A 27,706-nucleotide genomic window follows, 5' to 3' on the forward strand; every position below is an offset into this window, starting at 1 on the left:
GCAAAAAGTTCTGTCGCATGCGCAGAGGAAAAGGGGAACTGCGGCAAAGTTAATGTCTTTTAGTAACCTTATACCTTAGTGTAACTTCAGGGCATTAGGCAAGTATGGTTACAAAATGCAGAGCAAGCAAGAAGGAAAAAGAAACCCACAACTCAGTCGTAAGGCCTCGTGCTTCTTACACAAGGGATCATGAGGGACTCATACAGTTATTACTCAAGTGAGGCCCAGGTCATAATGTATTTTTACCACAGGGTGGAGCAGTAGGGGGTGGGGAAGGTGCACAGGGTCACACCAGGAGTGGTGGAGGGCCACAGGGCTGGACACGGGGGGACCCACAGGGCCAGATGCGTGTTTGGGAGGAATTTGGGGGGTGGGGGGCGCACGCGGCAGAGGTGGAGCGGCAGCACTGTAGGGTGTTGGGTGGTGGCACTCCATCCCCACCCATCACCCCCTTGGAGCAGTAGGGGGTGGGGAAGGTGCACAGGGTCACACCAGGAGTGGTGGAGGGCCACAGGGCTGGACACGGGGGGACCCACAGGGCCAGATGCGTGTTTGGGAGGAATTTGGGGGGTGGGGGGCGCACGCGGCAGAGGTGGAGCGGCAGCACTGTAGGGTGTTGGGTGGTGGCACTCCATCCCCACCCATCACCCCCTCCCCCCATGTCATTCATTACAGGCAATTTGCTAGTATCTAGAACAACACTCCAGCTCAGGGATGGGAAGTTATTTCAGCTAGTGGGCCACTTAATGAGTTTTGGTGATCTGTTGAGGGCTACACGCATACATTCTTTCAGAAGATATCATTTTAACAAATTATAGATAAAAAAAACAAGTTGTATATTAAAAATCAAACATCTGCTATAATATTTTCATTTAATTTCAAAAAAGATTTTTGTTCTGATTTAGGTTTTTCTGAGTAGTGTATGTAAAGGCAATTGCATAATAGCTCAAAAGAAAGTCTTACTCTTGTATATTGTGTGTGGTGGGTAATAGCGGGGTCTTTGAGGGTGGTGTGCACCTGTGGAGGGGCTGCCCTGCACACTAGGTCCTGGGAGCCAGCTGGGGATAGAGGGAGAGAGGGAGGAAGAGGGGGCCGTGGGCACATGCAGCAGCGCTCACCTGGGTGGTGCAGTGCAGGTGAAGGTGCAGTCTGCCCCCCACATCTGGCCTGCGGCTGCCCCTGCAGCACTTCACATGGCTCTGAGCCCTGCCCACTCTCACCTGGGACAGCCTGTGCCACACTCCTGCCTGCATCTAACCTGGCCCCAGTGTGCACAGCTTCCCAGCATGGCTGCCTTCCATCCACTCAGTCACCTGCCCGTGGCTGTTCATTGCGCTGGGCAGGCAGAGTGGGTCAAAGGCACTTGGGACCCGGAACTGGAGCCCCGTGTGCTGGGGCAGGAGCCACCCAGCTGCAGCTTCCCCTCCCCACCCGCTGCTGCTTCCTTGTCCTATCTGCTGGCCAGAACAGCGCAGTAGGGGCAGGAGGAGGAGGAGCCACTGGAGGTGGGGGGAGCTACTCCAGACCTATCTCTCTATAGAGTAGAAAGAGTAGGGCTGGAGTGTAGGCATCTGTGTGTGTATACACATATATGCACATACAGAGAGAGGCAAAAATGTGGCAGTTTGTTTTGGGGGATTTTTTTCTATTTTTTTGTGTATCATAATAGCATCAAAAGCCTTATTATTTTTATCTGTTAAATTAATGTCTGTTAAGTTAATGTGGGCAAGCAATGGTGTTTTCTTTGTTAGCAGATATTGAAGTGGTTTTCTAGACCCAATATCTTTAAATACCTTCTTTATAAGGTCAGTTGGGATGTAACGTTATAATGATTTTTAAAAATGAACCCTTTTGTTGTCTTTGTTTTCTGCATCAAAACTAAAAGCCCATTTTTATTTATTTTGCCTTTTCTTGGTAAAGTTAAATCACCTGCAAAGGTTACGGTTGTAGGGTTGGCATGGTTTTAAAGAAAGCACAGGCACAAAGGGGGTTGATCAAATAATAATAAAACTTAAGTATTAAACATTACCCAGGACAATTAATCTACAATAAATTAAAAGTAAATGTTAAATGAAATCACCTGGCATTTTTTTCTGTTCCAGTCAGTCTGACATTTCATTTGTTGTATTGCCAGAACAGTGAAGAAACCAAAATTCATATCCTTTAAAGATGCTTTCTTAATAACAAACCAGTTCAATCACTCTGACATGGAGAAAGAAAGTGTAGTTCTTCCAGGGAAGCTAATTCAGTTACAGCAAGAATGCTGTCCAAATGTCAAAGTATTATCTAATGTGTGATAAAATAAAACTAAATCTCTTCAATTTTCATTATAAAGGTTTTTAAAAATTATTATATTTGGACTCTAAAGCTGAAGTCTCCAGAATCTAGAAAATGAAAGAAATGTTCTTCAGAGATGTAGCTTTCAACAGCCAGTTTTAAACTGGTTAAAAATGTTGCTAATTAATTTACTACAAATAGCTATTACAAATTCATATGTACAAATTAAGGCCCCCAAATCAAGAAGGTACTTATTCATGCCCTTAATGTTAAGTATATGAGTAGTCTTTTTGAAGTAATGATGCAGCTCACTTCTTAAATGTTAACTACACATTAGCATAACTGGGGCAATTATAAAATGGGAAAATAATTTGAAAATGGGGGGGGAAAGTTTGAAAATGGGAAAATAATTTGTTTTCTTTAAAGTTGTTCATATGATACAATATGCCATTTTGCTTTTTATTTTTCAATTGTCATCTTGTTCTATTAGGCCGGGTACAGACATTCAAAAAGCCCAAGGCAGAATTGATCTAATTTATGCAGATTTCTGTAAGCGGCATAGTTTAGATTGGTAGTGAACTGAACATATATTTGCCATTTGGTTGGAGGGAGCGGGGCCAAATCTTAGACCAGGCTTCACCATTTTTAAACCATTCTATGTGGGGTGAACTTCTGTTCTGTTATGAATATAGACCCCTTTTTGACCACGTATATGGGTAAAAGTGTAATGACTGGCCTTACTGAGGCCACGGTATACTCTAAAATTACCCATGTAATAGACTGGGATCTGCTCTGGTGAACTGCTCAGAACCCTTGAATTTCAATACTTTACCTGATTAGGCTTCTTAATTGCAGTGAATTTTTCATCTGTGTTAATACGTGTCTGATAACGTGTGGGGCACTGTTTGACAAATATTAACCAAAAGTGATCCTCACACAAAGGTATTAAATAAGCAAGTGGTGCTGAACCTGCTTTTTTGTGATAGAGTTGAATAAACCTTATTTTCATTTCCACAGTCTCTGCTCTTTGGAGAGGGTTGTCTGGCGCCACAAAAAGAATTAAGCTGTAGTCTGAACAGAGACCTGAAGACTATTAAGTTTATTTTAAGAATGTGTTGCCAGAGATCTAATAAATTTGCTTATTGCTGCAGGCTATGCATGCATGAAATCTTACTAAGCCAGGTGCTTTATTTTTTTTTCCTGAGGGCGGCACAGGGTGTGGATCCCTATGGAGAGGGGAGAAAAACATTAAGATCTAGGTAAAATGGGCATTGTTTAAAAGCAAACAAGACAGTTTGAAAGGTATAGGTTATCTTTCCTTGTACTATTCACAATAGAGTTGCAAGTATTTCAAGGTTACTTTGGGATTACACAAAAAAGTAAGTTATTAATGAAAAGTTAAAAAAAAAAAAAAAACAATAAAAAAACCCTAATTTTTCTTTGTAATAATTTAGTTGTGACATTTAAACATTGGGAAAAGGAGCTTGGAACTGTATCAAGTAGCAGATATGGTATGTCATGGCACCACCTTCCCTATGTACCTCTCCACTAACAAGCTTTGCCTTCACATGACCTGAGGCAGTGTGCACGCACATGCAAACATCCACACGCACACATCCACACATTTCTCCCACTCACAGACTGGGCCTGAAGATAAAGTACCATATTTATCAGAATCCAAGACAATTTCAAATTTAAGATGATCCCTGCAATAATTGAATTCTATATATTGAAAGTTTATAAATTTGTTATAATTTTCCATGTACAGAATATAACATTTGGAGAGTCACCTTAGTCCTAGGAAAGCAGCAGTAGAGTGGCAGGTAGTGAGGGATCAAGCAGCATGACCCCCACCCCTTGCACCCTGCCTCACCCCTCCCACTTATCCACCTGCTTCCTCCAGTACCAACCCCCACTTACCTGACCCCCCTGACTTATGCCTGACCCCCCGCTTACCACCTGCTCCTCTGCAATGCCTGTGCCCTCTGCCCTTGCCACCTCTCCCCATGCCTATGACCCCACACTGCCTGTGCCCTCTGTCACTTTCCCTCCCCTGCTACTTGTCCCCTCAATTATTTCCCTCACAACTTGGCCCCACCTCTGCCTGGCCTGCTCCCCACTGCCACTGTTTACCCTTAGTTGTGGCTTCAGCTCCAGCTCTGCTGTGGCTCAGGGCATGGAGTAAATCCTGGCTCCAGCCCCTGCCCAGCCTGGCAACAGCATTTGCAGCCACAGCAGCTCGGCCCTGACCTGAGCCAGAGCCAGAGCCAGGCAGGGACTGGAGTCTTAACTGAAGGTAATCATTGGCAAGAAGTGAGGGAAGGGGCAAAGGTGTCAGAGAGGGGCAATGCCAGGGGGGCTGAATAGGAAGTGTGGAGGAAGGCAGGGGGTGGGACAGGGCATAGGCAGGGGCAGGCAGCTGCAGGTGGGGTGCAGATGTGGTGTGGGATAGGAAGTGGGTTGGGGCTGCCTCCAGAGCTGCAGCAGCTGCCTGCCCTCCCCCACCCTGCACCTTGTACTAAAATTTAAGACGAGGGGCTTTCCCTTATACCTCCTTCCAGTGCTGAATAGGGAAAAACCTTACCTTGGATTTGAGTAAATAATGATACTTGGTGCATCAACTGCAGTAGTTAAGCAGCCTTATTCAGTATGGCTGCTTTGAAAATCTTGCTTTTTGTGATGCTGTGATCAGTGCCTGGCTTCCAAGGACATAGAACAGCCTTTTCAAAACAAAGAATCATTCTATCTCCACAGCATAACCAGCAGGGCTGTGTGAAGCTTCAGTCCCTGATTCGATTCGGTGGAGATTTGGCCTGATTCGGTGGCTAAATCTCTGAATCTGAATTGAATCGGGAGACCTTTTAATCTCTCTGAATCGAATTGGAACCCTCCGAATCAATTTGGAGAGATTTGGAAAGATCCAACAATTCGGACATCGACACAAATTTAAATGTTTTTTCTACATACCTCAAGGTACTAGGCAGTTCATCAACGCTGAGATGGTGGGGCAGATCAGGCATCCCACAGGAGCACGGGGGGCTCCCCAGCATGCTTGACAGCAGTCCCGGAAGTGGACCAAAAGCACTTCTGGTCCACTTCTGGGTCTGCCGGGGAGCACGTGGAGGGGTGGGGGGCACTTCCCTTGCTCCCCCCCGACTCGGTGACTGATGCCTCCTGAATCTGGGGCGGGGGGGCATGCAGAGTCCCCCTGCAGCCGATCACCAAGCCGGGGGGGGGACCCAGCGCACTCCCTAGTGGACCGTAAGTACTTCTGGTCCACTTCCAGGTTCACTGCCAAGCATGTGGGGGGGGGCCCTTGCGCTCCTGTGGGATGCTTCATCTACCCCAGCATCGCAGCATTCACAAGCTGTGCCTGGTACCTCGAGGTATGTAGAAAAAACATTTAAAGCTGTGTCTCTGGCCGAATTGCTGATTCTTTGAATCAGCATCGAATCTTCAGATTTGGATCGGCCAAATCAAATCAGGGACACTGATCCGAATCAACTAATTGAATCACTGTCCTCGATTTGGGCTGAATCCAAATCCGAATCGAATATGCCCCATTTTGCGCACCCCTGATAACCAGAACAAAGAGTTCTTAACACCCAACCAATCTACATACATAAGTCATGCCTAAAGCTTAGGGGATCCCAGGTTTTCCATAAACTGGCTCTTATAAGCAAGGATCCTGGTTTTCTCTGTTTTACTATCACAAATTCTCTGATTAACCCCCCCAAAATTCACGTTTTTTCCATGATTACACTGAAACTCTCTCTCTCTCTCTCTCTCTCTCTCTCTCTCTCTCTCTATATATATATATATATATATATCAGTTTTATTATATTGATATATTTACAATTTTAAAGCAGTTTGGAAGCTTACCAGTGCCTTAATCATGAGAATAAAATAAATTCTAAATACCTATCAATTTTGGCATTTGATTTTACGTTTTTTATCATGGAAAATCAGAGTTCCCCTTGCCCGCTTTGCTCACCAAGATGTGGGTCCAGCTGCGGCTGTCCCCTGACCACCCCACTGCTTTCTGGCACTGAGCAGCCCTGATGTCAGTGCCATGCCCATGCCATTGCCCCTTACTCTCCATTCACATCCCCCCTGCCCTGCTGGTGTCCCTCACTCCCCACAGCTTTCTACCTCACCAGCCCTGCTAAAGAGGGTCTGCAGCTGCCAGGGCTACAGGGCCAGGATCCTGGGTCTGCAGCCCCCTGCTCCGCCAGCAGCACCCAAGTCCCAGCTACTGTCCATGGGAGGTGGCAGCTGCTGTGGCGATTCAATGAACCTGGATCCCACTCCCTCATGGGTGGCATGGCTAGAGTGGAGCCCATCAAATGGGGGTGTGGATGGGGGCTGCCCCCTGCCGACTCAGACTCCCTACCCTGCTGCCCTCCCCCTGGGGGCCTCCGCGGCCCTGCGTGAGAGACCCCATGTGTCGGGGCAGAGTGAGTCCAGGCAGGGAGATTCATGCCACCACTGGGAACTCCACGCCTCAATGGCATGCCCCCTCCTGACCACCTGGCAGCAGCCAGGGGCACAGCTCCCTGCCACCACCCTTCTGCTGCCAAGCAGGCAAGGGGCACCTCACCATGGCAGTGCGGGACTTGCAGTAGTGGCATCAATCTTCCCTGCTGCACTCTGCCCTACTGTGCTGAGTTCCACCTGCTGGGCTGCAGAGGCCCTGTGGGGAGGGCAGCAGGGCAGAAAGCCCCGAGGTCGCAGTGGGCAGCTCGCCCCTGCCCCATGCACAAATCTGGGGGGCACATGCCTCCCAGGAGCGCCTACAGTAGCAGGGAGCCTGGCTGCCTCTGCCTGTCCCCCACCCCACCCGACAAGCTGTCTGCGGCCCCATCCCGCTCCCCGCATGGGCCTTGCTGCTGTGCATTCCAGCCCCAAGCGCCATGCACCACCCCAGCTGGGTAGCAGCCCCAGCCCTGCCTAACTCCCTCCCTCCCTTCCTCACTATGTAGGGGCCACAATTCTCTCCTTTCCCCTTCCCCACTGCCAGATTTACCCGTGGGGAGCTGCTCTCCAGGCTGCGTGGTTGCCATGTGCATGTGTACGTGCATATGGCACCCCCTGCTGATCACCCCCCTAGCCCCTTGCAGGCTGGAACTCTGCCAGCCTGCAAGGGGAAACCCACCATTTCCCACATTTTTCTCCTTAAAAGGAGAAAATCCAGGTTTTTCCCCTTAAAATGAGAAAATCTGGGTTTTGCTGTATTTTTGCGTGGCACATGGAAAATCCAGATCCCTGCTAGAGGACTTTCTGCTTTCTGATCTGTAGTTCTCTCTCTATACTTCTTCCCCTCCTATTCTTCCTATATCCCATTCTGGTTCTTTGCCCTGTCCTCAATCTCTTAAACGTGGTTAAACTAGTTTCTCCAGTCCACCAAGAGATTTGAATATTGGCTTTCAAAAACTTACTACCGTATCTTATCCTTTAATTATCAGGACACGGAGAGAAGGGGCATTGAAAGCAGTTGCTTGTCTGTTAGTTCCTCCTGGAATTAACCCCTGATAATTATATAGCACACAGCGCCATAGTAATTAACAGGCAGATGGAATTTTGCATTTTGCTTTTTCAACTTCTACTGACCCCCATCACTTTTTTCTTGCAGTGCAACTACACTGTATGTTTCAGGTTTAAGAAACTTTACTTCAAACATTTGCTCATTCTGAATTCTGGCAAATAGAGCCATTACAACTTGTTTCTAGGGTTATAGCAGCAGCTGAAAGCTACATGTTTTTTTTCTTCTCTGTGTGCAGTTCACTGAATACCCAGCAATTACATTCAATCAGGATAAACCAAATCTTTAATGACAGGAAGTGTGTGTTGTCTTGTGAGAAGTCAGAGAATCCGTTGTTTTGAGATAAGGGTTAATTAGAGTTTTTGATTCTTTGTTACTCTAAGAACGTATAGGGTTGCAGTGGCATATATGAAGGAGGAAAGGTTCAAAAAGGGAGAAGTCAGCAAGTTGTTTTAGTGGTGGAATCTTATTACAGAATATTTGAAAAGGGCTTATAAAGTTGAAGCCTTTTATTGGCTTCAGATAAAATAATCTGACTTGAACCTTGTAGGTGGTTTAGAAAAATTTTAAAGCACATTTTATGGAAAATTTAATTGACTGGCTTTGCTTATGCATTTTGTTTCTGCCATTAGGATCTCTAGACCAAACAAAGCTAATTTTACAGCACATGTGGGTTCTAATTATGTTCCACAGCAGATTAATTGTGGCTGTTGTGGTGCCCAGGTATTGTGAATAATGAATATTTGTTACCTATTCTCTAAACATGTCTTTTAGCAAATTATATTTGTGGTAGAAAAAATGTTCACTGTAGATCTTTATTTTCTTTAATTGGAGCAAGAATACACTGTACCTATAGCATATGAGGTTATAGTAGCATGGAAAATTCTGTTAGAATTGCCAGAAATACTTTTCTTAAAATAAATTTATAAAATCCTCTGTATAGCTCGCTATATATATTTTACTCATTGAGCAGAATCACTCGGGAACTGATATGCTCCACAAATAGGGAAAATGAGAATTGACACAGAGAAGAAATGAACTATAATCCTAAAGTAGCTTCCCATGGCAGAGAACTCTGCAGCTATTTCAAGTTTAGTTTACCCAAATAGAGTTCCCGTGAAGGCATAAAGGTCCCTAGTATGTGAATCAGAAGTGAGACTGTGACAGATGGTTAGAGGTCCATCAATAGTTTGTATGGGTAAGAGCAAGCAAGCTCTTTTATAGCGCTTCCTTTGCGGTCAACAAGGAGCAATACTCATACAACCCTCAAATCAGTCACCCTGACTAGTGAGAAGAGTCTAAAGGAGGGACAATCAAAATAATTTGTGAAGAGCTGGATTTGAAGGCAGCAAGTAAAGAAAACCCTTGAGCGATAATTACCATTTTATGATGGAAAGAGGTGCCTGTATGGCCTTCTGACGTAGCTCCTGACCAAATGCTAGTTTGTAGAAATGTGTTGATGCATCCTCATCATGTTAACTAGAACAAGATAAAGATCTGGGTTAGGGAGCTGTTCTGGACACAGTGGGGCCTGCAGTGTCAGTGCTGTTCAGTGCATGTCCAGAGGAAACTAGTTTCTAGATATATAAATTTTTCTTTTCTTTTCCGACATGCAACCATGTGGTTTGTCTTCAAAACACTTCATATTCACACATTAGCATGTAGTTATCATGTTACTTTGTCATGCTATATACCATGAGGCAACCACCAACCCCTGAGCTATTGGTAGCTGTTAACTGAGATGACTGCAATGAAACATGCATTCGTAGGCAATCACATCAGTCAAGATGTGATGATCCTCTATTTTCTTGTCAAAAGTCTCATGGGCATTCATTCTTAAGTATTATCTGTTTATCTACCCATCCTCTATGCTCTGACCTCTGTCCTGAAGCAAACTATCAATCTGCTTTTCTTCAGTAAAATGCTTACAATTTGCCTACTCACTCACAGTTTCTTCAGCTTCACTCATCATCTCCAGTGTGTGATACAGCAGAATAATATCCACTATGAGCCCTGTATACAATGGAAATGTAGTAAGTGGATCTTACCAGATTTTAAACCCTCTACTGCAAATCTTTATTTTTTAACTTTTTCTGTCCAGCTTGCAAAAAACTCACAAACACTGCCTTGGTGTCTACAGTTGAGTGGTAGGCACTGTTAACATTTTGTTTGTCCATTCCACAAGCCAAGTAATTCAAGCATTTAAAGCTGTGAAAAGTAAAAGAGTGCAAGGTTTCAACAAAAAAAATAACCCTTCCCTCTCCATAATTTTTGAAGTGTACACATCATTACTAGAATAATAGTTATTTTATAATTAATTGTTTTCTTTATGATCTATTGATCCATTTTATGCTCTTTTGTTATTTTAAATTTATTTCAGTTCTTCTTTTGATTGGTACTGTTTGCCCAGAGGAAGGATATATTAAAGTGTTCTCTCCATTTAACTTCCTCTTGAAGTTCCCAGACTGGGCAGACGAGATGTATGTGTAGAACAATGTAATGAGTCACGGCATGTTAAATCTTGGGGAAAAGCAGATAGCTACTTGTTATAAATAAAAACAGTGCTACTGTGGGTGTACTTTCAGCACACTTTGCTGTTTAGGTTATGCTGGGATGACTACCCTGAAGTTGCTTACCTTATGCTTAGTACATATTTAAGACAAAACGTAAGTCACGTTCACCAATCCAGGTCAATTCATGAAAACTCTCTTATTGCAGATACTGTATGCAGAGCATTCTTATGCCATCGCTGCCCATGTTTTTACCCATGGCATTTTGTAGGGTGTTTTCTGGTATTTTTGATTTTGTTCCTTATAGTTGAGAATAAGGGTTTGAGGGCGATTTGGGGGATTCTTCTGATTAATGAGTGTCCTTAAACATGGGGGCCTGGAGTCAACGGCCAAGGAAGCATCTTCTGGTTCTGTGTACCCATATTTAATTGTGTTTTTGAGAAAACTACTGTTAAGGCTAATTTCACTCAGATGAACCAAAAAAGGAGCAGTATCTCAGCCTCTTAGGAGAGTTGCTGATGTTAAGGATTTCTGAAGTCTATCCCCTTTCCCGTCTAATCCTCTTGTTCAAACAAGGCCTAGGCATTAATGTCCTCTCCTGTTGTGCTATATATATTGAGCAACAGTGGAAGCAAGCAAATATGCACAAAGTCCAAAGACCAAGGAAGATCACATGATAGTTGATGGTCAGGCAGCAATCACAATTTTCCTCTCTTTAGTTCTGGACTGATGATTTATATAGTGTTCTCATTTATTTATCATTTTTTGGGCGATGGATGACGTGGCAGATGATGGGAAAAGGGCCAATATAGTGCCCTTCTTTAAAAAATGCAAAAATGAGAATCTGGAGAATTATAGGTCTGTTAGCCTGGGGTCAGTCCTGGGGAGCAAATACTGGAGTGAATTATGAAGAAGTCAGTTTGCAAGCATCTGGAGGAAGAAGGGCAAATCACAAGCAGCCAACATGGATTTGTTGAGATCAAATCATGCCAAACCTGCTTCCTCTCCTTCTTTGACAAAATTATTAGTTGGGTAGATGAGAGAAATGCAATGGACATAATGGACTTGGACTTGGAAGGCTTTTGATAAAGTCCCATTCGACATTCTCATATGTCAGTCACTTCAACTGGGGTGTCACTAAAAAAAAAAAAATAGAGGTGCAGTTTTGGGCTACATCACCAGAATTTTTAGGTGTAAAACAGAGGAGGTGATAAGGCCATTTTACTTTGAACTGGTTAGGCCTCATCTAAGGGACAGATCCAGTGGGAGTACATTAGTCTGACCACACCCCCCTTTTGGACCATACCACGGAAGCAGCAGCCAGGGCCTCTTTTAAGTCTCTGAACCAGATTAGAATCCCCCCATTTCCCTTCCTCTCCAAGCTCAGTAGCATGTGTCATCCTCCTCCCCTCCCCTTCTCTTCTCCCCCATCTCCTGCGTCCCAGGGACTAGGCTAGCTCCAGAAGCACTCTTGCCCCAACCTAGCCAAGCTGCATGGGGAGCAGCAGGTGAGTTCTTCCTACCGAGTGTCCTGTCCCCGCCCCCCAGGTATTCCCCCACCAACTCAGTGCCCACCATCACTCCTGCCACTGCCATTGTCCCAGCTGAGCTCATCTCCCCAAGACAAGCAACCTAGCTGGAACATGCCAGGAATTGCTCTGGAACACTTGGCAACCCCTTGGCAACCAGGGACAGTGGCATTGGTGGGCCAAGGGGGTAGAAGGGGAGAGAAAGGGAGCTTACAAAAATGATAAAGGTATTAGAAGGTAAACTGTGAAGAAAGGGTGAGAGAGTTAAGCATGTTTAGGGTGGAGAAAAGGCAATTAAGGCAAGGACATGATAGCAGTTTTCAAATATCTGAAAGGCTGCCATAAGGAAGGAGTACAACTGTTCTCCTTTGCCATAGAGGGAAGAATGCAAAGCAATAATTTTAAATTAAAGGGAAGTGTATCTAGATTAGATATCAGGAAAAACTGCCTTACCATTAGAATGGTGAAGCAGTGAAATAGACTGCCCAGGGCAGTTGTGGATATTTATTCACTGGAGTTTTTCAAGATGAGTCTGGATAATCACTGGTCAGAGATGATTTAGGAGTCATCTTATATTCATGTAGGGGGTTGGACCAAAGGAACCATGAGGTCCTTTCGTCTTATGATTCTATGCTTCTAGCCTAACCTGTATGAGCTGCCCTTCTCTGCTTATATTATCTTGCCACCACAGTGCACCAACACAGAACGAAATACAAATAGAGAGCAGGCTGATTCCTAGAAGTTTTCTGGGAAGGGTGTTGAGTAGCCCTTCTGGGAGTGAGTCTGCCTTCTGTGCCTTAGCTCTCTTGAAGTAATGTCATGATTTTTTTGCACCAGAGAAATGAGTGCTAGATATCTGACCTGTTTTTTTAAGGTAGCTTTTATTTTTTTTAAGTATAAATGACCACCAGAGATAGGTAAATTAAAGGAACCAGAAAGTTGTATGGTATTTTTCCTTCTGTACCTCCTTGGGGATTTTTATCTCTTAATGTAATCCTTCCTCCTTCCCTCCACTTTTTGACATAAGCTTTCACATTCAATAATTGCAGCTGGAGATGCCAAATGATATGATATTTTCTGGGAGTTCCTTTTTCTGGATGTAGCTGTCCTAAAAATGAACAAAAGCATGTGATTAATTTGTCGTCCATTGGATTTAGATGTAAGCAGTGGATGTTAAGTGTCACCATAACTCTACCATAGACACCAAATTTCATAGAAATCATGGTAGCTATTTTGGATTTATCTCATTGTAACTTGGCCTCCAGTCCTTTTCAGTTTTACAATTGCACTGATAATGGCGTCCCTCTCCAAATCTCTGCTGTATTTGTAATACAAGCACTTATCTGAGAGGGGAAGAAAAGTAAGACTGTCACTGAGTTATAGGACCTTAATTGTTTGCACAGCAGGTAAATGCTTGGCTAAGCCCTACATATAATGCTGGTGAGTAGTGCAAGCTCCCTTAATGTATTTACCAGCATGTAGTTTATTATTATAATCAGTGCTGCTAGTTAAGTAAGCAAGGGTTCAAATGAACATTTTATAATCAACCATATTTCTGGCTTTTCCTATGTTTTGCATACTTTACATTGATTGCAATGTCTAATAATGTTTTTTTCTAATGTAGTTTTGTTGATTGTTATATTTTTAAGTGGCCCATGCAGGATTCAGCTTAGTGGCATCCTGTTCTCACAGAGATCTGAAATTAAAATAAAAGAGTTTTCATTCTCAGAACAACATCTGACTCTTTAAATTATTTGTATATTTTTTCTTATCAACCTCATACATAAACACAAAGTAAAATAGGAAAGAGTTAAAATATAAATGTATTCACCTAAGTTTATAATTTAGTACAAGAATGCACATGGCCTATGGTAAGCAACACTGCATTTTACATATTTTAACAAAGCCAGTAGGTTTACGTAAGTGAAGACTTTAATTTAAGTCCTGCTGGAAGATCATCGAGTCCAGCCCGCCGCCCAAAGGGCAGGAAGTCAGCTGGGGTCATAGGATCCCAGCAAGATAAGCATCCAGTTTCATCTTGAAGGTGTTCAATGAAGGCGCTTGAACCACCTCTGGTGGCAGGCTGTTCCAGACCTTGGGGGCTCGGACAGTAAAGAAGTTCTTCCTTATGTCCAGCCTGAAATGATCTTGAAGTAGTTTGTGACCATTCGACCTCGTCATCCCTTGGGGCGCTCTGGTGAACAAACGTTCCCCCAGATGCTGGTGGTCACCCCTGATAAACTTGTAGGTGGCCATCAGATCACCCCTGAGCCTGTGCTTTTCCAGGCTAAAGATCCCCAGGGCTCTCAGCCTGTCATCGTAGGGTCTGCTTCCCTGACCTCTGATCATGCGTGTGGCTCTTCTCTGGACTCTCTCAAGCTTCTCCACATCCTTTTTGAATTGTGGAGCCCAAAACTGGACACAGTACTCCAACTGCGGCCTCACTAAGGCCGAGTACAGGGGGAGAATGACGTCCCGGGATTTGCTTGAGAAGCATCTATGGATGCAAGCCAGCGTTTTGCTTGCTTTACTAGCCGCCGCATCGCATTGCAGGCTCATGTTCATCTTGTGGTCAATGATGACCCCCAAGTCTCTTTCTTCCATAGTGCTAGCCAACATAGCACTGCCGAGCCTATAAGGATGCTGCGGGTTTTTTTTCCCAAGGTGGAGAACCTTGCATTTATCAGCGTTGAACACCATCAGATTCTCGTCCGCCCACTTGCTGAGCCTGTCCAGGTCAGCCTGGATCACCCGCCTGTCTTCTGGTGTGGATGTTTTGCCCCAAAGTTTGGTGTCATCGGCGAACTTGGCCAGTCCGCTTCTGAATCCAGTGTCCACATCATTAATGAAGATGTTGAACAGTATGGATCCAAGGACAGAGCCTTGGGGGACCCCACTGATCACAGGACACCACGACGAGTGACTTCCATCAATTACTACCCTCTGGGTCCGACCCCGGAGCCAATTTTCCAGCCAGTGGATCGTGGAGGACCCAAGGCAGCAATTGGCCAGTTTCTCCAAGAGGCGATCATGGGACAATATAAAATGTTACAGTTAGTTATTTCTGACTGTTCTAATCTTTATTCTTAGGTTTCCAGCAAAGTAAATTTAAGGAACCTTTATATCAGAGGTGAAATACAAATGGGTTTGATAGTGGTCTGTTTATTCGTATTCCTAACATCAGTTTGTTTGTTTTTTTGCTTAAGTAATAGTTTTGTCATACATTAAACTTTTATGTAAATATAGACTACATTTTAACTGTTTATGATCCTGAACAGGAAATTTAAAAGACTTGTTACAACACCATAAATCCTCTCTTAGAAATGTTATGAGCCTGTGTCTACAGCAGAGCATTAAAATATCCCTTGCCTTTGCTTTTCAAAACTAATAAAAGATACCAGCCCTGACCTTCACTGAGATAGCAGAACTATGTTTAAGCTGATGTAAGTAGAGGCTTAATTAACATAAAAGGGAAAGTTATATTCAATGTTTTAACTGTCATACTTGAAGTGTAGACACTGCATGGGAATTATGAATGCATGCATTTGTAAGCATTGCCTTTCTCTTCAACCGTTGGTAAAGATCAAAAGAACAATCATAAGTAGGGTAAGGATTGCAGGGCAATACTCTGACAATGATTTTTCCTTTCATTTACTTAATATAGCTTTCACATTAGACAGATCATACAAATTCAGTGCTTGTTTCTGATAGTCGGCTCCATAAAGAGAGATAGAGGCTCATCTTGGAAGCAGGCTTGAAGTAACTGAAAAGGCTGCAGGTTTTTTAATACATAAAAATGAATAGAAAATAAATCTTCCATTTGTGTCTTTGGTAGTGGAAATGTGAATGTTTTGAACCACTTAAAGTATTTCTGTACAGTTGAAAGAAAATATTTTACTTCCAGGTCTTCAATTACAACAGTTTTAGGGGGATTTTTTCCCTCAGTAGATAGCAGTGGAAAGTGTGGATAGCAGTTATCCAAACACACCATGCTATTCAGCCACATACAGCAAGTAGGACCAGAATGCATATTCTCCCATGCAAGCCAGAGGGCCAAACAGTACAGACAGATGTTTGGGGAGATTCGGGGGAGGTTAGATCATGTTAAAAATGGCCACCCAATCTAACTTAGTTTGCCCAAGTGCAGACCTTACACTTAGCTCCCTAGTTAGGTTGATCTAAGTGCATGCTATACAGACGTTCAGGAAGGTTAGATTAGTCTAAATGTGGCAGACATACAGATGCTCACTGCATCAGATCTATGATCAAACAATTTACTTTAAGCTGTGTGATTGTAGATCAGGAGCAGCTTTTGTGCATGTTCAATGGTGCTGGGAGCTGCACCAGGAACATGGTAAGCAACTTGGGATGTGGGAGAGGGCAGGTGGGATCAGGGGGGCTAGCAAGTTTGAAGGAATCAGGGAGGTGATTATTCATCTAGGGTTGAGAGGTTAAAAAAAAAACTCAGTCAGGATCAGAAAGATAGGAGAAGTGCAGCCTCGGGGCTGGGGCATAGGTGGTAGAAGGTGGGGATAACAGGGTGTTGCCTCCCCCGAAACGTGGTGCAGTGGTAGGGCCACAAGGCAGCCTGGCCGCAGGCTTCCGGCAGCTGCAGCAGGGGTGGGGAGGGGTGCACACGTAGCGGTGAGAGGAGGGGGCTTGAGGCTGGGGCTGGGGGAGGGACAGGTGCTGCACAGCCAGATCGGGGTATGGGGCTGAGCCACGAGCAGCTTGTCCAGGGGGCACAGCTCCTGCTTTTACACACACCCTGGGAGGCATGAGGGCGTGTGTCCCGGATCTGGGCAGGGCAGGGCAGGCTGCTGCTGTGGGCTGGGGTCGAGGTTGTGCCAGGCTCTTCCAAATGAGGGCTGGGCTGTGCTGGGCTGCGCTTGGGGCAGATGGCAGCAGCACTGGGAGTGGGGCTACAGAGGGGGAACGCTGCATCCCTCCCAAAATTCACTGTTTCCCTCCCAACCTCCCCTCCTAGCATCACCACCACATGCCCTGAGCACAGCTTGGCCCAGCCCCAGCCCGCCCGCCCCACACAGATCTGGGGGCACCCCCCCCCACATGGCCTCCTGGGGCTCATGCAGAGGTGGAAGCTGCCACCCCCTCCCCACACCCCAGGACAAGCTACTTGCAGCTCCACCCCATGCTCTGCCTGGGCTGGGCAGTGCCAGCCCCAGTCCCACTCCTGCCCCATGGCCCTTTCCCCTCCCCTGCCCCTTCCACCACAGACTTACCTGCTGGGGGGAGGGGTGCACACACATACACGCATATGCGCTCAGCCCCCCGCAAATAATTTTTTCTCCCTCCACCTATGGGCTGGGACAAGCAGCTACTCTTTTCCTAGCTTTGGTGCTGTGCTCCAAACTGGACTGGACTAACCCATTTCCGATTTAATTTAGATTAGGAATTCCTCAAGTGAACTACAGGCAGTCCTTGGACTTATGACACAATTGGTTCCTGAAAACCACGTCTTAAACCGAAATGTCGTAACTCAGAACCAATTTTCTCATAAGAAACAATGTTATAAATGGGGGATTGGTTCCTGAACCAATGCCCGATACCCTGTTTTCACCAAAAGTACCCCAGAATTTTGTACTTGATCAATTATAGATGAGTAATATAGCTACATTAATGTATTTATATTGTAAATAGCAATCATTAATTTGAAAGTACATCTTTGAGGTGACTTTGCTGGACTTTTTGAAAGGCTCTTGGTTGGACTTTTTGAAGGGTTCTTGGCTGCAGTCTTCTCAGGAGTCTTGGCTGCAGGTTTTTCTGGAGCTTGTCTGCTTTCTTAAAGAAAGTGTTCAAGGAAGTTTGGACAGATGTTCTCCAGGGAGATGAGCGATGCAGCAAACTTGTTTGCTGGCATGGTGTCACATCAGATCAAGCGTTGTAAAGTCGAAACTGGCATTGTAAAGTTGAAAGTGGGTGTCAATTTATAAATGTTGTAAGTGCGAAATGTAACTTGAAACGTTGTAAGTCAAGGACTGCCTGTAATTTAGATTGGTCCCACCATTTTTTTCCTGGTTTAACCTCCCTGAACATCTGCACATCCCCAAACAGCACTTAGATTGACCTAACCTGATTAAATTATGTAAGCACCAAGTTAGGTTAAAGTTGTGCAAGTCCCATGAGGCCATGCAAAATAGATGCACGCTGTCTGGGGTGGTGCTGGAAGGTTGGTCAGATCCACATGCACTCTGAAGACTTGTTTTGAACAGCTGCTTGAATTGGAGCAGAGTCCTGCTTATAAGCTCCCTCTTCCAATTTATGTTGTCCTTCCCCCTACTAAGATCATGGAGGTGGCATCTTATTCTGATAAACAATGAGAATATTATCTGCCTTGCCAGGGAACTCTGTGTGGGGACTCTTTTTCACTGATGCATGGACTGATCTTCAGACTGATGGTTCATGTTACCATTATCACCACCTAGAAGTATCATTCTGGAATGCTATATTGGTCCATACTTGACCATTCAGTCTTTCTGGATGGTTGCACTGCTGTGCTAGGTTTCACTTACCAATGCCTGAATGCACAGCAGCCAGCTGCAGTGGAACCACAAACTGCTCCTAGGAAGAGTTCCTTCATGATTTGCATTTTTTGCATAACTTAAGTTCCAGCCCATTGTGCTACAGGATTGTACAAGATACCATATCCCAAACACTGTTAAGGATATAATTTATCCTGGTTGTGCAGTAATTTAAAACTAAAAAAAAAAAGAAGATTCCCAGCAACTGAGTTCTTCAGTCTAGGGGCTTAATCAGTATCATATAGATATTGAAAGGATTCAACAGAAGGGGATATGTGAGAGTGAGAATAACTGCAATTTGCTAAATTTCCTTAAATTACATAGATAACTCATGCTTTTGTGATTAACTCTACAGGTGTAATTACATAAGCTTTCAAAGGGTATGAACTTTCCTACAACTTGCATCTCATGCACAGATTGAATTCTGCTCAAAACATTTTCTGTTAAATTGTGAAATCTGTTCCATAAATATGCTATATAATATATAGTTGACATATAATCTTTGAGCTATTAAGGCCAAAAGCCATTGGGTTCTGTGAGCAAACATTGATCTTCAGAGGCAGGCTATGTAGATAAATGGATTAATTTCCTAAGCAACAGGAATAAGCCTGTTTGCAATTCTGGAACAGTGTGTCACAATTTACATTTACATTAGTTTTGCTACAGCAGGTTGAATTATTGTAGATACCATTTTTGATTTCTTAAGATAAGTGCCTTGTGCTTCAGGCCCTCTGAAAATTTCTAGGAAATTCCTCATAATATGTAGTATAATACAGTAAAAGCAGTGTTAACCGGCATTTAAGTAACCAGAACACTCTATTAACCGGAAGTGCTAGCCAGCCAGCAGGGAAAGGGGGAGGGACCTCGCATGCAGTGGGGAAAGCTCACCGCTGCCGCCACTCCGCATGCCACCCCGCCCCTCCCCCACTCCACGAGCAGCCGCCTCCACTCCCTCCCCACCCTCTGCTTCACATCCAGCCAAAAACCCCCTACCCTCGGGTAACCAGAATTTTTATATAACCAGCACCCCCTCTTACCCCACTCATGACAGATAACAAAGCATTTAGTGTACATGTCTTGGAAATATAAATTCAACCCTAGAAAGCATTTAGTCATCAAACATATTTTGATAAAAATTCATGTTCCAGTTACTTTAAGCCATAGCTCAAATGTAGTCTAACCAACTTTTATGCATATGCATGCATCCAGCATTCTGTGGATATGAAATATGGCATGGACTACTTAGTTACTGATTGTTTCTTAGTGTTAAATCTCTACCATGATAGGAAATTGATTTTGCAGCTAAGAACTATACCAGCTGAGAGATAAATGGGATATAATTTGCCTGAATGAAAACAAGCAAAATAATGGCAAAGTAAATGTAATTTTTTTTCTGTGTGTGTGTGTTTTTGGTTTTTTTTTGGTTTTGTTTTTTTGGTTTTGTTTTTTTTTTTGTTTTTTTTTTTGCAGGAGGCAATAAGCTTAAGGGTCAGCATTTTCGATTGAACTGGGCCTGGATCTCCCTAGAGAGAGAATATTACTTGGTAAATGAAGACTCAAAATATCTAGATGTCATTCTTAAACGGAGAGGTTACTTGGGAGAAACTTCATTTATTAGTAAGTTCCATTCCTATATATACTACTTCTGAACCATTGGTCAGCAGATTAGTAAAATGTATCATAGCTACATATGTTAACCTGGAAATATTTAACACCAGCCAACTAGATACTGTGATATGAGAATTCATTAGAAAAAGAGCTCTTTTATTAAAACAAATGCATGGTTCATTTGAATTAAGGCACAGAATCAAATAAGTAATCAATTCCTGATAGTTTTCTTTTCCATTCTAACCAGTAATCAATATTTTTTAGGTATTTCCTTTGTAACGGTAATCCCTTTGCATCTTTCATCTTCACATTTTCTAGTGTCTGCTGCAATTCGTTCTTTGATTTTTAACTCCCTTGGCCCATTCCTTCCTTTTTGGGCTTAATGTTAAAATTTCAGTAGCTTCAAGAGGTAAAGGTGACATTTTTTTAATCATTAAAAGTTTACTTTTAATTTAAGACAAATTGTATCTGATCATTTGAAAATTATAGATACTTGCAGTACAAAATTATGTGCAACAATAATGGTCCTTTTCAGGCAGGCACCAGAGCTAGAACTTCCTTGTAAAATACAGTTACAAGGAAGTGGTCAGTGAAAGCATGTCAGTGAGAGCTGATGTGTATTTAGGAGTTGAAATGCTCTGTGGGTGTGAGAAGAGACTATTACTTGATAAAAACTATTTATTTATTAATTGTAGACCATATTCTGCTGTCTGCTTCACTTCTATAAATTCAGAATGACTCTCTAGCATTCAAAGAAATTACAACTGGTGTAATTCAGGTCACAATTCAAAATGCCATTACTAATAAAATTGTTTTATTAACTTGTGTGAGAATGAATGGACATTTCCGATTTATAGAATAGAATAGCTATGATTAGATGGTGCAGTTGATTACTGTACTAATTATTCTCTGTTGAAAACCAACATTTAAAGCTTTTCTGGGTTTCCAAGGAAGGGAAATGATGCTTTTAATCCTAGTTCTTCATTTCTTCTTCTTGTGAAATCACCTAAGTGTCTGACATGGTTAACGTGATTGAAACAACTAACTCAACAAACTTCCTGGAGTGGAATAACAGGGAGTTATACCAAGTCATAACTGAAATCCTGTAACAGAGCTATGTTACAAAGCATAGCCAGCCAGTTACACAAGGTCTTTTCTAAGCCTGTTCCTCATTTGAGTGGAATCTAAATTTATCCATAAAGCAGATCACCCAGGCATGCTCATTGAATATAGCCATATCTGTTGGGACCAGCAAACAGTGTTTTGAGGTTCAGAGACAACAGCATATTCATATACTCTCCAAAATTATGTAATTCTCATGAAATTACCAACAAATAGTTAAATCATGGATCTCACAGCAGCATTCTGGGTCCTATATCTCCAAAAGAGAAGGATAGGCCAAACAGTGGAACAACTAGAACAATCCGTTGCTACAAATATGGACATTTCATAGCTGAGGGGAAATTGAAGCTTTTAGTGAAAAACGAAAGCTTTTTGGAAATAAAGTTCTTCCCCTGGTCCTATACTTTAGATTTTTACTAAATGGAAGAGAAATTAGACTATCTAGTGATTTAATTAATAGAACAGGGGTCAGCATTCTACAGCCTACAGACTGGATCCAGCCTGCAGAACCTTTGGATTAGGCCCACAGATGTAGAGCTTCAGCAGTATTCAGCGGTGGGAGGCACCTTCTGCAGGCATACATTCTGTGCTGCTGCAGGGACAAATGCTGATTGTCGGCCCTTTCCCTAGGCCACCAAGAGCGATCCTAGCTCTGCCTGCCTCCAACCCAGGGTGAGTCATTCCAGCCCACAACTGGAAAAGGTTACCTACCCCTGCAATAGAATGAATAGTAATCTGTAATAACATTCATTATATTCATTAGGATGCAGATTTCAGAAATAAAAACCAAGAAGAAATTGAATTCTTGCCCCAACTAAATCTGAAAAAAGCACTGATTCTTTGTCTGCAGTGTTAAGAATTACTTTAATTAAGAGTGTAAACCTAAAGTAGGATGTCACCTTTGCACTTCTTTTGTGGAACGCAGTCCCTGTCATTGCATTATTTTTTCATAATTAGAAAATATGCAGACAGCAAATGTGAAGACGAGCATCAAAACACATCCTTTGCCAGCCAGACAACTGTGAACTGATCTAATTGAGCAGTGACCAGCATGTGTATTAGAAATCTCAGTGAGGAGGCTCATTTTCTTTAGTAGTGTTGGCAGTCAGTTGAGTTTGATCCAAGAGGTGTTGAAAACTATTCACAGTGCAGGAAGAGTGAGAAGGCAAAAAAGGATGTGCTATCACATTCTTGTAGCCTCACACATATCTCTAGCTTCTGGATGTTTTCTTATTGTTCTCTGTGCATCGGTAGTAGGGATATATTTGGACCCAAAGCATTAATCTTTCACAGGTTTATGTCAAAGAACAGGAGCAACTTAAACTAATCAGAAAAACAGTTTAAGCCCCTGATTCAGCCAGGTACATAACCATGTACCTGACTTGAAGCACCAGCAGTGCAGATGAAGGGCTTTAAGATTGCCATATAATTTAATGCCCTTGCTGAATCAGAATCCAAGTCATTCTGTGTTCTGACTATTAATTAATTTGGCTAGATGCTTTATTTATTCTTTCAAAGAATAAACCTCCCAACAGAAAATACTTGAAAAGGTTATAATAATGATTCACAAATTACAGTTCTTAATTGGTTTAAATTAAGTGCTGAGCTTGATTAAAAGGTAGGTTATTCAAGGAAGTAAACAGATTTGGCACCTGACCAAATGTCACATTATTGCTAAATGTTCTATATATGTGAAGTGGACCAGTTCAGTATCTAAATACATCTGACCCTGATTCCATCAAGAAACTGTTTTGGAGACTGACATGTAGTTTGATTAACTTACACCTGACTGACTAACTTAATCCTACTGAGTGCAATTCCAGAATTGGAAAAGAACTCAAGTGTTCTTGCAGAGTTAGATTTTCATCACCCTCTTTGGTCTGTGCACATAAACAGAAGGACTGCTATGCCTTAAAAAGGCTCTAGGAGCCCCAGATCTTCTTATTAATTATTATTATTCATTTGATTTATATGCCACCTTTCCCAACAATTTCTCAGGATTTAACTGGGGGAAGAAGGAGGATTGGAAGATATAAGACAGACAGAGATGCAAGCTGTATTTTGAGGATTTCCTGACAAACCTCAACATAAGTTCCAAGGGTAACAGTGGGCAAGGTTGTGTGTTGGAGATGGCTCTCAAGAGCTGTCTACTTGGCACCAGAAGCCCATGAGCCACCTGCAATTCAAGAAAATCCAAGACTGGCTAATAGCCACATAAGACTCCTGGGGCACATCTACACATGAAATTATTTTGATGCAAAAACTCTGGTGCAGCTTGCACCAGTATTTATTGCTCTTGGGTGCAGCTTTCACACGTGTGCCTAGGGCCACAGCACAGTAAGTCAAGCAGAGCATCCCTGGCTGGCAGGGGGCCCAGGGTTCAGCCTGCCAGCGCAGGGCTGCTCTAACCCAACTTAATGTGCTGTGGAAGGGCTGGCTGGGGCGCAAGGGCTCTAGCTGGCAGGCAGCCCCACACTGGAGCATCCTTGTGCCCTAGCCAGCCCCAGTCAGTGTCTACATGTGTGTTGTGGTGGAGTAAATAACTCTTTCATAGGATAGTACTTGTGTTGGGCAGTACTATCCTACAGCAGAGTTAATTTGTTTATTCCAGCCGAATAGCACCTTGCATGTAAACACCAACACTTTACTGCAGAGCTAATTAGTCAGCCCTGGCACCTCTAGTTCCCTAGGCTAGAACACTGAATTTCATCCCTTGACTTTGTCAACTAAACTGAATTATGGATATTGTTAGAATCATGGAGGTGACCATTACATAAAGGTTCCAACAAGAAGATGAGTCGCCAAAAGCATAGTTACTTTAGTGTGAGTAACTGAGGTTCAGGCTTTATATTTGTGTTCATCCTTATTCACGGTATCCATAGTCACTTGAAGCTTTCCCAAACTTCCACTTTGCAGGCTGAAATTTTCCAAGCTAAGTCTCTCTTTGAGCATGGTAAGTACATTCTGGAAATTTCAGGAGAAAATATGTGAATGTTTTTGAGAAGATAATAACAGAAAAAACAAAACCCTTTAGTTTTTTGGTATATTGATACCTGAAATCTCTTGACGAAGAGATCTGACATTTGGTATAGATAGTGTTTGACCTTTTCAGTAATTAGTTTTGATCTGATTGACTATCCAATCTTGTACTACACAGAGGGTTTGGTTAATCTGAGTTCACCTGATGTTGATGGCACCAATACAAATTCTGTTAAAGAGTAACAGGTTGAGTTTGGGCAGCTTCTATGCATTCTTAAAAATTAATATAATAGCCGAATCTCTCTAATACACATTTTTAGTTGAGTAAAGGGGAATATATTTTCTGAACCCATATTGTTTAAAGCCTGATCAGTAATGAGAGAAAAATACAATTGCTTTGTTTGTAATGGCCCTGTTTTCTCTTCTCTTTTTTGTTTTTGACAGGCATTAGCACTAGAGATGGTACAGCTGAGAAAGATAAGGACTTTAAAGGAAAAGCACAGAAGCAAGTGCAGTTCAATCCTGGCCAAACCTTAGCTACATGGAGGGTGCGGATTTTGAGTGATGGTGAACATGAGCAATCAGAGACCTTTCAAATTGTGCTTTCTGAGCCAGTCATGGCTGTTCTAGAGTTTCCTGAAGTGGCTACAGTGGAGGTGATTGACCCGGGAGATGGTAAGAACACTTTACTAGTTTTATTCTTAATCTGTATACCTGTCTTCAGAGGAAACTCTATAGCAGAGTAATCCATAAAAATGCCTGATAAATGTACTTCATTAAAATCTTTAGTTGGAAAACAGGTTTAGGCATCACTTGATGGTTTTTCATTGATCATATTCAGTTGACTGGTGGCCCATGGGAACTCTAAGATGGTATGTTTCTATACATAGATTTTTTTTTCCCTTTCTTTGCCAGTATTTATTACTTATCAGTTGTTTTACATTAGACTGAATAGATTGTTGAGCCTCTTTTGAAGATAATAATCTTCCTAAGCCTTTTGGTGACCCTTTTACAATGAAAAACCATTCTGTCACTAGAACTTACTTTACATGGTAGTAAACATCTGCCCACTCTGTAAGGCAAGTGTGATATCATATGATACAATGATGTAATTAATAGAAGGCACAAATTAAATCAATTTAGAAAAGTAGAGAATAAACTTTTCTCATTTTAAAATCTGTAATCTTACGATTCTTTCTCATATATTAAACATGGAAATAATTTATAGTGAAACTGTTTCCTCGAAAGGAAAGCTTAGAAACCAGTTTTGTTACTGAAAAATGGAACAGTAATCACTTCTTATTTCATGAACTGCATGCTTGACTCTCCCGAATCATTCTGATTAGTTCAAAAAGCATCTCCTGTTCCCTCTAAAAATATTTCCAACTAACACAAGCTATTTAGAACATAGTTAATGTTTCCTACTCTATTTTAGAAAACTATTTTAAGTTTTATGACTGGTTTCAACTGACATGTTAAGCTACCTAGTACTAGTGCAGCATAATAATTATTAATTATCTTTATTAAACATTGCAGGACATAATTGAAACAGATTCTAGCTGATGCTGTTGTCTCAGCATGGAGCCTTGGACAGTTCTGCAGCCACTGCTGCTTTGACAAACACTCTCTCTCAGAAACTGCCTTTGCTTTCTGAATTTTAGCAAACATGTAGACTAGTATTCCCGTGGGAGTTGGAAATACTTGCCTCTACAGTTGGCTGACAGTTTAAGAGATCTGCTACACTACATGGGCCAAACCAAGGCTTTGAGATTAAGGCTCTAGGACAAAGGATACTGTCTTGACACCTTTCTGCTTCCTCCCATGTGCAAACACAAATGGAGTAAGAAGTCGCCTTAGCAGTGCCTCCAAAAATAGAGATGAGATCCTGCGCCAGTTCCTCTTGCCTCCTATCTCCAAGGCTAGGGAGAAAGACTACACATAAACTGGTATAAGTGATTGGAAGTAGGTTCATATCTGTAACACAACAGAAGTTCAGTGCATGTAAACCATTTTCAAAATGTCCAAAACTGGTTTAAGATAAATCTGTATGGATGTAGTATCAGATTTAACTGATTTTAGGTTAAATCAGTTTATTGAACTTCTGTCCCAGATCCCCTCCAGATTCAAATTAACTCACAGTTCCCCAGTATCTCAGGATACTTTGCACCTTCCCTTAAAACTCCTTCTCGCATGGTGGGTGGGCAAGGTTTGGCCCAAGCTGTCTGTTCCAGCCGAGCAGGGAGGCATGCTCTAGTGCCCCCCAGGTTCTGGTCTGGGCCTCTGCACACATGTTGCTGCATTTTCAGAATCAAAAGTGAATGTCTCTTCATTTGCTTAGACTAACCTGCAAAGATTGAATTGATTCAGCCTCAGGCTTTTTGCCTGTCAGTAATTAGCCCAGGTTTGCTGCCCCCAAGTGAGAGAAATGGCAACTTATGCATATATAGCTGATTTATGTTCTGGCTCAGTTTCTCAGCTGAAGTGTCAGGAACAGCTGAAACAACAGTAGAATGAAGGTGAGGAGTAACAGCATAGTTAACATTGAGAAGTTTGGCTTTTGAACTGAATCCAGGCACCTGAAGCAATGGGCCATGGTCACACAAAGATGTTAAGTAATCTTAAAAGAAACTCAAGACTGCAATAGCTTGTTCTGTATAATCCTTTTTGAATTAAGAGGTGAAGGTATGCTGACCAGGAAAAATGTGTCAAACAGATTTTCACTTGCTAGTTACTAGAGGTACATCGATATATTGATTGCATATTGGATCAGCACCAATAAAAGGAAAATTAACATTATCGGCAATTGGCTTTTTTGGCTAGCATAGCTGATAATGTTGCTGATAAGTGCCACATGCATGCATGCAGCCACAATGAGCTTGGAGAGCCACCTTCTGCCAGTAAGTCTGTGGGGGGGAAGGGGCATGGGGGAGGGAAGGGATGTGGAGGGGTGCAGATCGAGGCCCCCATGGTGAGGGAGGGAGTGGGGTAGGGGCAGGCGCTGCCCAGCCAGGGCCGTGAATGCAACCCCGGGAGTGGGACAGAGCCGTGAGTAGCTCTTGCGGAGGGGCAGGGAGGAGGGGCAGCTCCCCACTTCTGTGTGCACCCCCGAGGGTGCACACAGAAGTGCCCTCCAGATTTTTGTGCAGGGCTAGGACAGGCTGCCTGCTGCAGGCTTGGGGTCAGGGGCTGCACCAGCCTCTTCCTGGTGGGGATGCTGGGCTCTGAGCGGGCAGGGGTGGGGCAGGCAGTGGTGGCGCTGGGAAGGGTGGCTATAGGGTGAGTTATAGCCACTCCAAAATTCCCCATAGCCACCCCACCCAGCACCACTGCCATCCACCCCACCTCCACCTGCCCCAAGCACAGCCCTGGGCCAGCCCCCCCAGCAGGAAGAGTCCGGCACAGCAGCTGGCCCTGAGCCCGTAGCAGGCAACCTGCCCTCTCCCTGTGCACATGCCCCCCCCATACCTCCCCCAGGTTACACATAGCAGTGGGCAGCTGCCCGCTCCCTCGTACCCCCTGGACAAGCCACCCACAGGCTCCGTCCCTCACCATGGGTACCTCAATCTGCACCCCTTACACCCCTCCCCTCCCCCACAC

General features: G+C 43.3%; 1 protein-coding gene across 1 annotated transcript in view; it reads left to right on the forward strand.

Annotated features, from left to right (window-relative positions):
* Positions 1–27,706, forward strand: part of FREM2 (FRAS1 related extracellular matrix protein 2) — a 207,279-nt gene that overhangs the window by 83,845 nt on the left and 95,728 nt on the right. The window contains exons 4-5 of the mRNA XM_025206643.1: positions 19,871–20,017; positions 24,554–24,784. Coding sequence (XP_025062428.1) covers positions 19,871–20,017; positions 24,554–24,784 — 378 coding nt within the window. The remainder of the gene's footprint in view (positions 1–19,870; positions 20,018–24,553; positions 24,785–27,706) is intronic.

The sequence above is a fragment of the Alligator sinensis genome, unplaced genomic scaffold (assembly GCF_000455745.1).
Source record: "Alligator sinensis unplaced genomic scaffold, ASM45574v1 scaffold1031_1, whole genome shotgun sequence".
In the NCBI taxonomy this organism is placed as follows: domain Eukaryota; kingdom Metazoa; phylum Chordata; order Crocodylia; family Alligatoridae; genus Alligator; species Alligator sinensis.